Source organism: Mustela putorius, unplaced genomic scaffold, assembly GCF_011764305.1.
Source record: "Mustela putorius furo isolate JIRA1106 unplaced genomic scaffold, ASM1176430v1.1 tig00000275_pilon_pilon_pilon, whole genome shotgun sequence".
Lineage (NCBI taxonomy): Eukaryota > Metazoa > Chordata > Mammalia > Carnivora > Mustelidae > Mustela > Mustela putorius.
The window spans coordinates 22753202-22763868 of record NW_025421341.1 but is presented as its reverse complement, the minus strand read 5'-3'; the positions used below and the strand labels follow the sequence as shown (position 1 = coordinate 22763868).

The 10667-nt window shown below is 55.5% G+C and overlaps 1 protein-coding gene across 3 annotated transcripts; it reads left to right on the top strand.

Moving 5' to 3' along the window:
- Positions 1 to 266: 266 nt before the first annotated feature.
- On the top strand, positions 267 to 9080 carry PRKAG3 (protein kinase AMP-activated non-catalytic subunit gamma 3). Of its 3 annotated transcripts, none has more exons than XM_045078750.1 (14): positions 267 to 321; positions 694 to 733; positions 1185 to 1340; positions 1699 to 2111; positions 3248 to 3329; positions 3836 to 3894; positions 4015 to 4060; positions 4292 to 4346; positions 4525 to 4651; positions 4787 to 4952; positions 5236 to 5273; positions 5443 to 5589; positions 6013 to 6174; positions 6742 to 9080. In XM_045078750.1, exons 1-13 carry the CDS (start codon positions 301 to 303, stop codon positions 6055 to 6057), a joined length of 1395 nt encoding a protein of 464 aa, XP_044934685.1. In that variant the 5' UTR covers positions 267 to 300; the 3' UTR covers positions 6058 to 6174; positions 6742 to 9080. The 3 variants fall into 3 exon arrangements, with proteins under 3 accessions (XP_044934685.1, XP_012917091.1, XP_044934684.1); XM_013061637.2 differs by having other exon boundaries at positions 5941 to 6174; XM_045078749.1 differs by having other exon boundaries at positions 283 to 321; positions 1166 to 1340; positions 5941 to 6174.
- The last annotated feature ends 1587 nt before the right edge of the window (positions 9081 to 10667 follow it).

The following is a 10667-nucleotide window of genomic DNA, read 5'->3' as shown; positions in this document are numbered from 1 at the left end:
CTCCCCACCCAGGGCTCCAAGCCACCTCCCCCCATAGCAACGTCCTTCAAGCTTGTCCTTGAAGACCCAGGAGGGAGCCTAGGAGGAAGCCTCCAGATTCCAGGTGCGCCCCTGCCCTCCCCACCCCGCCACAGGCTCGGGGCAGAAGCCCGGGAGCCTGTGGGGCCCTCCCTCCCGCCGCCTGACACCCAATCAGAGCGAAACTGATCCGGGGAGGGCAAAGCGCCAACCGCGGGGCCCAGAATAGTGCTGTGCGCCCTGCGTTGCGCACTCGCTCCCCACTTGGTCGGGGTTGGCCGCATGGAGCACACGCTGTGCGGGGTAGGGGTCCCGGGGGACGGGCGCTGGGGCAGCAGAGGCCAGGGGACTGCGAGCACACCGCTGTGTGTGTGTGCGCACGTGTGCGTGTGTGTGCATGTGGGTGTCTGTGTGTATGGTTATTCTTCGTGTAAGGGACGTCTGTGGTTCTGTGTGCGTCTGGGAATGGTTGAGTGTGTGGTTTTCTGGATGTGTAGAAGTAAGTGTGTGTGCGTGCGTGCGTGCGTGTGCACGTGCGCTGTGGGGGGGTGTACGTGTGTGTGTGTGTGTGTGTGTGTGTGGACGTGCACACACATGTGTTGGGAAAAAAAGCTCTTTTGTTGTTTGGGAATGTGGGACATGTTCCCACCTCTTCAGGCCTTCTTCTCCCCACAGAACCCATCCTGGAGCCGCCTTGGGGGACCGGAGCATCAAGGTAAGTGGAGCCTCTTCTCCCACTTCTTTTGTCTCCCCCCTTTCTGGGCCCCCAATCTCCTCTGCTCTCATAGCCCGGCTTTTATCTCTCTCTCCTTTTCCTGCTTTATCCTGTCTCTTTTCCCTTTGTACCTCACCTCCTCCTCCATCTTTCAGAAGAAGGGGGACAGATCTAGAGTCTGAAGACTGATCCCGGTTCTGACTTTATCACTTACTAGCTGTGTGAACTGTGGCAAGTTGCTTAGCCTCTCTGATCTCAGGTCCTTCTTTAGTAAAATAAGGATGATCATTAATACCTCTGTTATAAGATTGCTGTGAGATTTGAGTGACAAATATGTAGAAGGAAAACCCTAAGGGAGCTTGCAAATATTAAATATTATTATTGATAACATTTTAATTGATTTTGTTGTGTTACTCCCTATTAATCAAACAGGCCCCATTCCCCCTTCCAGAGATGAGCTTCCTAGAACAAGGAGAGAACACTTCATGGCCATCACCGGCCACGAGCACTGGCTCAGAGAGAAGCCATGGGAAACAGGGCGCCAAGGCCTTGCGATGGACAAGGCAGGAGGCTGTGGAGGAAAGAGAGCTGCTGGGTCTGGGAGAAGGTGAGGCCAAGGCCAGTTCTGGGGGGTCGGGAGTGGAGGGCAATGGGCTGTGCCAGAGCCTGGGGCTGGAGCTCTGCTCTGGATCCTTCCATAGCACAGAGAGGGACCGAACGAAGCCTCATCTCGTAGCCTCAGTCTTTCCAGATGAGAACGGTTAGCTGCATTGCAGACCCAGGGGCCCAGCACAGCCAACTCAGGACAGACCCACTGTCCTGTGTGACTCTGAGACTCCGCTTTCTCACCCGCAAAATAGGACTGCAGCTGCCACGCTTTCCAAGGCTGCTGTGAAGTTGACCTGAGCCAGCACATACGAAAGTGCTCCACAAGACAGGCTTACTGTTCTCTGCCCCTCCAACAGATCCAACCGATCCCCAGGCCAGGCCACCTGCTGAGTATGCCGAGCTGGAGGCCACATTCCCAGAGGCGACGCACTTGTCCCAAGCTGCTCCCTTGGCCCGGTTGGGCTCCTCACCCACAGAGTGGGACATCTTCCCCTCCGACGACGTAGCCTCCACCGCGGGCTCCAGCACAGATTGTCTGGAGCTAGACCTAGAATTCCCGGCCACTGGGGCCTGGGGGTACGAACTGGGCATGGTGGAAGAGAGGCCTGCCTTGTGCCCCTCCCCGCGGGCCCTGCTACCCAAGCCGGGCTGGGACGATGAGTTGCAGAAGCCGGGGGCCCAGGTCTACATGCATTTTATGCAGGAACACACCTGCTACGATGCCATGGCAACCAGCTCCAAGCTGGTCATCTTCGACACCACGCTGGAGGTGAGGCCGTGGCTCTGCCCCGCTACCCTCCGCTGGGGCTGCAGTCCCCGCTCACAGCCTCCAGGACACTCTGCCAGGCACCCCCCGAAGAGTCCCCTCCCAGGATGCCTTTAGAACACCCCGGAGGCTAGGGCTGGGGAGGACTTCCCTAACCTAACTGCCATCCGCCATTTAGTATCCGTAGGGTCTTGGGTCAGTCAGTTTACCTCTCTCGTCTCTAAGATAGGGATTGGTCAGAAGGGCATGCCACTCTTGATCTTGGCATCATGAGTTCGAGCCCCACATTGGGTGGAGAGAGTACTAAAAATAATGATAGTCATAAATAAATAAGAAAATAAAATGGGGACAGGAATGCCTGCTTTACCCTATAATATGCTTCAGAGAACTCCTGGGACAACCCAGGATAAATAGGAGCACTTGAAAACCCCAGAGTATGTGGAAGACACAGCAGGGTGGTCCAGGACAAACAGCAGAGAAATCTTGGTAACAGAAAATTAAGATGCGCTCCAGTCCCTTCTCTTCCACTAGGCTAAGCTCCCGAATGCCTGACTCCATTCTCCCCGTCATAGAGCATGGGCCGATGTCTCCAGAAGCATGGCATGAGAACCACTCACAGAGCCCTGAGTCTCGTGGTAGACGAACAAATTTGTTTATTTTAGTAGCTTTGTATTTATTTTTATATGCGTTAGAAAAATACACCCAGAATAAATGCCACCCGTGTAGATGTTCAGATGAGGCCACATGAATCGAAATCAAAATTTATTTAGAGAAGGGTATTCTGTACGTATTATGTAATTAAGTATACCTCCAGGGCTTAGATTAGGAAAAACTAGATGGTGTGTGACTGCCCACATATGGCTTCCGAGTGGAAACGCTGGTTTAGGTTCCACAACGGGGGGAGCCAGGGGAAGGGATCACCGCCTCCCGCCACCAGCAGCCTCATCTCTAAGCAAGTGTCTCAGCAAGTGTCTCTGCTGAGGACCATGTCTAGGGGGCGCCGTAGCACAGGAAAGGCTGTAGAGCTCATGTACTGGAGACCCCCCGGCAGAAGGCCCCAGGGAAGGTTCCTGGTTGGGACAGGGTACCACTGAGGGGCAGGGAGAGCCTCACCCCTCACCGTTCTCTCTGGACCTCAGATCAAGAAGGCCTTCTTTGCCCTTGTGGCCAACGGCATCCGGGCGGCACCTCTGTGGGACAGCAAGAAGCAAAGCTTTGTGGGTGAGGAGGGGCAGGGAGGCAGAGGTGGTGGGGAAGGGAAAAAAGATCCTTTGTGGTGATTCTGGGGTTGAGCTCTGACGCGCCGCGCGGGCTTGAGCAGACCCTCGGGCCGAGCCCAGCTGGGGGTTGGCATGGGGAACCCAGATCCCAGTCTTGTGGCCTCCAGGCGGGAGACCCTACATGTGGAGTAGGTGTGACTGGCTGGCCCGTCCAGCTCTACTCCTCCATGGTCCCACGTTACAGGTGCTAGATGGGAAGAGAGGAGAGGAAGAGGGAGAAATTAGGAGCACAGAAGGTGGGGGAGGAGAGAGATGACAGGGGAAGCGTAAAAGGGACAACTTCATTTCTCAGGCGTGGGAGGGGGCTGGCCTGCTTCCCTCTGTCCACAGCTCCCACAGCTGTCTCAGTCCTCGGCCTCTGGCAGAGCAGGGAAAGGGGTCTGACCCTTCAGCCTGCCTCTCACCACAAAGCCCCAGGCTGACCCCCGCTCCCCCACGACCCCACAGGGATGCTGACCATCACGGATTTCATCTTGGTGCTGCACCGCTATTATAGGTCCCCGCTGGTGAGGAGTGGGCTGGGGGTCCCGGGGGCTCCCATTTGGGCTGGGGCAGAGGTTGGCTTAGGGAGCCTGGTGTCCTGAGGGGCCCGTGTTCTGACTTCTGGAGTCTGTCCATGTCTCTAGGTCCAGATCCATGAGATTGAAGAACACAAGATTGAGACCTGGAGAGGTGAGCTGCTGTTGGGGGGCCTGATGGGGGGAACTGGAAGGAACTGAGGGTGTGTGGATGAGGGTGGGGCCAAGCACCTGAGGTTGAGGCTGGGCAGTGGGGATTTCCTGGAAGGAGCAAGGGAGGGGTGAGATGGAGCCCAGGGACCGGAGGGCAGAAGACCATCTGGGAGTCACCTGGTGATGGGCAAGGCATCCAGATCCCTGGGCCTGACTCTGGCTTTGCCTATAGAAATCTACCTTCAAGGCTGCTTCAAGCCTCTGGTCTCCATCTCTCCCAACAGCAGGTAAGATTCCTCAGCCACCCACCTGCACCTCCCCATAGTCCCCTTCTCCAGCTCCGCGATTCCGAACTCATGGGCTCATCCTGCTTGGGACAAGGCAGCCTGCACACCCTTTCTTCCTTTTACATGGGCTGGGGTGGAGGGTGTCTCTCCCCCAGACCCACTGCTCCCACCTCTGCAGCCTGTTTGAAGCTGTCTACATCCTCATTAAGAACCGGATCCACCGTCTGCCGGTCCTGGACCCAGTCTCGGGCGCCGTGCTCCACATCCTCACACACAAGCGGCTGCTCAAGTTCTTGCATATCTTTGTGAGCTGGAGCACAGCCTCCGGGGGGCCCCGAGGGGGTCACACAGCCCTTGGCCCAACGGACTGGGGAGGGGGCCACTGGGAGCCCTCAGGGACCTGCCCCCCACTGACCCCCCACCTGTCCCTGACCCACCAGGGCGCCCTGCTGCCCCAGCCCTCCTTCCTCTCCCGCACCATCCAAGATCTGGGCATCGGGACATTCCGGGACTTGGCCGTGGTGCTGGACACGGCACCCATCCTGACAGCACTGGACATCTTTGTGGACCGGCGCGTGTCTGCGCTGCCTGTGATCAATGAAGCTGGTACTTGAACCCGGCAGTGGAGCTGGCTGGGCTGGGGTGGCAGCAGGCAGGGGTCTGGCATCGATCCGCTCAGGACCCAGGATGGAGCCGGGGCTATAGGTCTGCCTGCTTTGAGTCTTGGACCCATGACTTAGCCTCTCTGTGTCTCAGGCGTCATTTTGAAGCCAGTAGCCTGGAAGGGGTGTCCAGTAATTCCTTCTGAAAGCCCGCCCCTGGCCTTTGCACGGTATCCTGGTCCTGATGTGAACCTCTTCTCTTTCTCTCCCCACCCTCACCGCTGCAGGACAGGTTGTGGGCCTCTACTCCCGCTTTGATGTGATTGTAAGTGTGTGGGGGGATGGGGAACTGAGGGTGCCATGGGGAGAGGCTGTGGGTGCGAGGATTGGTGGAGGGATGTCTGTGGACCTTTACGGGTGTAAAGGGGGCAGCGTCTGGGGGTCTGGGGTCTGGCTGAGGGGCTGACTCCCATGGCACTTCCTCCCTGCCCCAGCACTTGGCCGCCCAGCAAACCTACAACCACCTAGACATTAGTGTGAGAGAAGCATTGAAGCAGAGGACACTGTGTCTGGAGGGGGTCCTTTCCTGCCAGCCCCACGAGAGCTTGGGGGATGTCATCGACCGCATCGTCCGGGAGCAGGTACCCCATGCCTCTGCCTATGTGCCCCCAAGACATACGGCCCATTCCCCTGAGCAGCTCCAGCTGTCCCTACACACCGGGCACCTGCCCTGTCCTCCCATTTCATGGCCATTCCGAGCTCTCAGTGTCCACACTGGTCTGCCACTGCTCTTGTTCCTGGGGCCCCCATGCAAAAGGGACACTTTGCGTTGCCCAGAGTGGTCAGAGCCCCCCCCCAACTGATTTCTAGGAGACACGCTTTTCCTCCCCATTACGTTGCATTCATGCCCCTGATTCTTGGTGCCAACCTTGCTGGCTGCTGTCGCCTCACGACAATGCCCGAGCCCTCACTGACCCTCTGTGCACCCACAGGTGCACCGGCTGGTGCTAGTGGACGAGAGCCAGCATCTCCTGGGCATCGTGTCACTCTCTGACATCCTTCAGGCACTGGTGCTCAGTCCTGCTGGTATCGACGCCCTTGGAGCCTGAGAGTATCTGAGTCCTTCCTCCAAGGCCACCTCTCACATGCCGAAGAGGACGAAGGGAGCCAGGCGATCCGGCCTCTGTCTTCCCCCACCCCCATTTGCTGGTTTGGCCCTGGTTCAGGTAGGCTCTACTCTGGGCCAATGGCCTCAGCACCTGACAATCGATTTTTCGGGGCGCTCTCAGATCTCAGACCGGGGCACCTCAATGATGGGAGTGGCTCAGCTCATGGCTGAGGAGCCCCGTGAAAACTCCAAGGGTCGGGACTCCCCATGGAGATCCCACTTTGTCCCCATCTCAGCTGAAGTCACAGAGGTCCTCCTAAGAGGGATAGGCAAAGGCTGGGGTAAAGGCAAGGACAATGCTGTGATTTCAGATGCTCTGGGGAGACTGACTCGCCCTCTCCCAACTCAATTTTCACCTGCTTGGAATTCCACTGGAAGGAAGCAAGTCAATAAATCTTTGTTGAGTGGAATTTCCATGCTCAGTAGGAGCTACGGTGACAGGAGGGAGCTTCTAAGTACTCATCTCAGTAAATCCTCTCAGACTCTTGGCTGGTAGCATGCTTGCTAGGGACTCAAACAGACTCCACGTGCTTGGCCGTGGATGGCGACACGAGGTTCCCCTATTGGAAAGGCAACCTCCCCTCCCACCGTGTACTCACTGTCTTCCCTTCTCTTTTCCCCACAGGCTTCTCCAGCCTTTGCCCCTGCCCTGCCTATGCTCCCAGAAGCCCTCACGAATGCCCAGTGCACCATGGGACGATGAAATGAAGGAGAACGGCTGAGTCAAGCCTGGAGATCCATGAGCCAGAAGCACTGGGATTACCCCAGGGCCAGCTGCCCTGGGGCCATCCGTGTCACTTTCCCCCCCTACCTGGGGCGTGACCGGGCCCAGCAGGGCAGCAAGCCCTCAGCTGTTGGGGTTCACTGCGGGGCTCTGGCTTCCTCAGCTTCTGGACTGCCTGGGAGTCCCAGCTGTTCTCCTACAACTACTAACGTGGTTCCCCACCGCTGTGCCCCTGCCCCCCAGCTCTTCCCAGAATTGTCATTTCAGGGCTGTTGGTGGTCGCCATGGAACAGCAGCCCGGGGTTGGGGGGGGGGTCCTCCCTCGTCCTCATCCTGAGCACCAGCAAGTGCTGTTCTCAGGCCTCTGTGTTTGGATCACTGAGGATGAACCCTTGAGGAAGCATAAATGGAAAAAGAACAGCCCATGAACTTGAATTGTAGAAGTTTCCCTCAGAGAATGCCAGTCATTTGACCCGAACCTATGGCCCGACCCCTGTGCTTTCTGAATTCAAAGACACGAGGGAAGGTCTGTGATGGACAAACACCACGACTGGCATTTCATTGGCACATAGGGTGTTAGCCCACTGAAATTCCTTTTTTCATCTTTTATTTATAACAAAACAATGAAGAAGATACGAATTAGTTAATTATGCAGTAAATACAACTCAGTCTACAAACTCATGTGCAGGAAACATAACTTTATTTTTCTAACACAGAATGGAGTTTCTGTGATGAACCCCACTTCACCAGGTGGGAGAAATGAGTCTCAGTCAGTTTGGGGCTCATCCCCCCCACCTTTTCCTGGGCTGAATCTGGTGGGGATGGGAGGGGAATGCTTTAAGTAGTGTGAGCCTTTGTTCCTCTGTCATCATCATCCGCGCATGGCCACACCAGCTAAAAAAACCTGTTCCCATCTGGTTGTCACTGGGTTGGTCATGGGTGGACCTGGCACCTGCTAGGTGCTCTCTCAGTCCCTGTCACAAAGCCTCCCTGGGCCTGCCTGCTCCTGGGATGTGAGGACGTTTTAGTTTCCAGACCTGCACTCGTCTGGGCTTTCAGAAGCTCTGCAGAGCAGTTCCAAGCCCATCGGCTCAGACCGACAGCAAGTGGTCTGCTTTATTCTGCATTTTGCTTTACTTCAGCCTCTACCCTGAAACATAGGGCACAGGGCTCTTCTACCCTTGTCATCTACAGATCTCTCTGGGGGTATTTGTCACACTCCCCCCTTCCCTTCAGATACAGCTCCCTTCTCGGGGCCCTCTTCTCAGGGGCCCCTGAAATGTGGACCTCAGAGATCTCCACATTCTCTTTGCTTCCCCAACCCTCATCAACCTAGGGAATCTTTATGAGTGGGGCCTTTTCTCTAACCCACTATGCATTCTTCCAAACCCACTGTACGTGTCTTGTGTTTCTTGCCACCTATCTTGAGGGTCAAATTCCAAAACCAAGACCCAGTTTCTGTTGTTTCATCCCTCCCCTGAGGCAATGGACACTGTAGGTCTGCCTTCCAGTGGGGAGAGGATAGGCTAATATTCCTAAAATATGATCCCACCTCATTCCCCTCACAGAGCAACAGAGTGGAGACACTTGTGTCTGATGAGTCGGACAGCAAATGAAGGCCTTTTTTCATAGACGCCCAGCCTCTGTTTCCAATTTTGCCAAAACCACGGTTCAGTGCCAGCTCTGCTCTGGCCCTCCCTAGGAAGGCCCCGGGCCTTGGGCTCAAGTGGGATGATGGGATGCGGGTGCTTCTCTGGGCCTGTGTCAAGGGACACTGTCCTCAGAGAGCCTGGGGCAGGCTGCCTCCAGCTGCAGCTAACTGGAGGGTAAGTATAGTGGGTCAGTCTCTGAGTGGTTGCCCAAGATGGCGCCCCATAAGCAGACCTTCAGGAGTCATAGCACCGACAGAAAAGGCATCCTGAGGAAGTCACTCCTTCCCCTTCCTGCTCCCCCTGAGAGCAGATAGGTCTCCAGCCTCCACCGTGCTGAGGACCCAGCCATTCCCCCCTGGGCCCTTCTGTGAGGGACCACGCCAGCCCCGCCAGCCCCCTGCTTCAGCCGTCCTTCTCGGATGACAGCCAGCCCTCAGTTCCCAATAGTCTCCAGCACCATGGCTTCTAGAACAGAGTCTAAGGGTTGCCATAGGGACTATTCCTGAATAAAAGTGTTGAAACCGGGCGCCTGGCTGGCTCAAAGGGTTAAGCCGCTGCCTTTGGCTCAGGTCATGATCTCAGGGTCCTGGGATCAGGTCCCACATCGGGCTCTCTGCTCAGCAGGGGCCTGCTTCCCTTCCTCTCTCTCTGCCTGCCTCTCTGCCTACTTGTAATCTCTCTCTGTCAAATAAATAAATAAAATCTAAAAAAAAAAAAAAAGTGTTGAAACCCACCCTGCTTGACCTTCTGTTCATACTTCTGAGCCTGGGGCTGGCTACACTCTTCAGGCATCATTGGCTCCAACCCCCTGACTCCTGCCCCAACCTCCGAAGCGCCTCCAAGTTTCCGGGGCCTCCAGCCTGGACTCCTCTTGGGTTCTCAGCCCTCTCTTCTCTCACACCATCTCTACTGTCATGTCAACCTTGGCAGTGTACCAGGATCCCCCCACCCCCACCCCGGAGCAGGGGGTGAGTGGGGGAGCTTTATAAGATGGAAATTCCAGGGCCCATGCCTAGAGATGCTAATATCCTGACTTGGGGGTGGGACCTGGGCAACTGTATTTATTTTCTGTAGACAGTAGAGATTTATGATGCATAACACGTGATGAGCATGATGGCTTGCCGAGAGATAAGGATGCCTCGTTTCCATAATTAGGAAAATCACTCATCACGTTATTGCATCTGTATTATTTGTCAGGACTGAGATCTACAAGAAGAGCTGGCTAAGGGCAGGAACACAGCGTAGGAGAGATACAATTTGCTGGCAATCTTGCTGGCCTTCCAAACACCCACAAATACAGAAGAATTCAGTACGATGTCCTGTATACCCATCCTGTGAAGGCAGTTATCATAATTTTTATTTGACATGCATCCTAAAACTGGAATCAGAAATAAGGAACTAGAACCAAGCTAGTATTAACAAGTCAAACCGCATCCAGAGCTAAAACATCTAAGATCAGGAGCAGGTAGACAGCCAGGAAACATGAGGTACTTGATTTATTTTTACTCCTGGGAGTGCTGCCTGAATGTTTTTCAAAAGGGAAAGCTGATTTCTTTTCTTTTTTTTTTTTTTTTTAAGATTTTAGGTATTTCTTTGACACACACAGAGAGGTAGAGGGCAAGTACAAGTAGAGGGAGCAGCAGGCAGGGGAGAAGCAGGCTCTCCGCTGAGCAGGGCGCCTGATGCAGGGCTCCATCCCAGGATCCTGGAATCATGACCTGAGTCTGTGACTTAGGTGGGCACTCCCTGAGACAGCAGACCCCTGGTGGTCCGGTGGTCCGAAGGAACAGCCCACCGGAAAGGCAGAAGTGGCTCTGGTTGGTAGAAATCCCTGCCCCCCTCCGAGCCCAGCCCCCACGCTCTGATGTATCAGGTGCTCTCCCAGCGGAATCCCAGCACAGGTGGGGGGGGAGGTGGTCAAGAGCTATGCCCTTATCATCACGAATTCCTCCCAATTCTCTTGTGAGTTCTTCCCCGTAGTCAGTAGGAAAAGCTCTGCATCATCCCCTCTTCTTCCTTCCCCTGCCTACTCTTCCAGGCTCTTCTCATCCGACAAACCGAACGTTGATGAACTGCCTCCCAGGTGCCAGACACAGAGGTGGCCACTGCGATCCAAACCAAAAGGAGTTTTGTTTGTGCCCTCCAGGGGGTACACAGGTGGCTGGGGAGACAGTT

Coding starts and splice junctions, on each gene's coding strand:
- PRKAG3 (XM_013061637.2), top strand. CDS start 301: ATGGAGCACACGCTGTGCGGG. Junction 3,895..4,014: donor GCTATTATAGGTCCCCGCTG/GTGAGGAGTGGG, acceptor CCATGTCTCTAG/GTCCAGATCCATGAGATTGA. Junction 4,061..4,291: donor CAAGATTGAGACCTGGAGAG/GTGAGCTGCTGT, acceptor CTTTGCCTATAG/AAATCTACCTTCAAGGCTGC.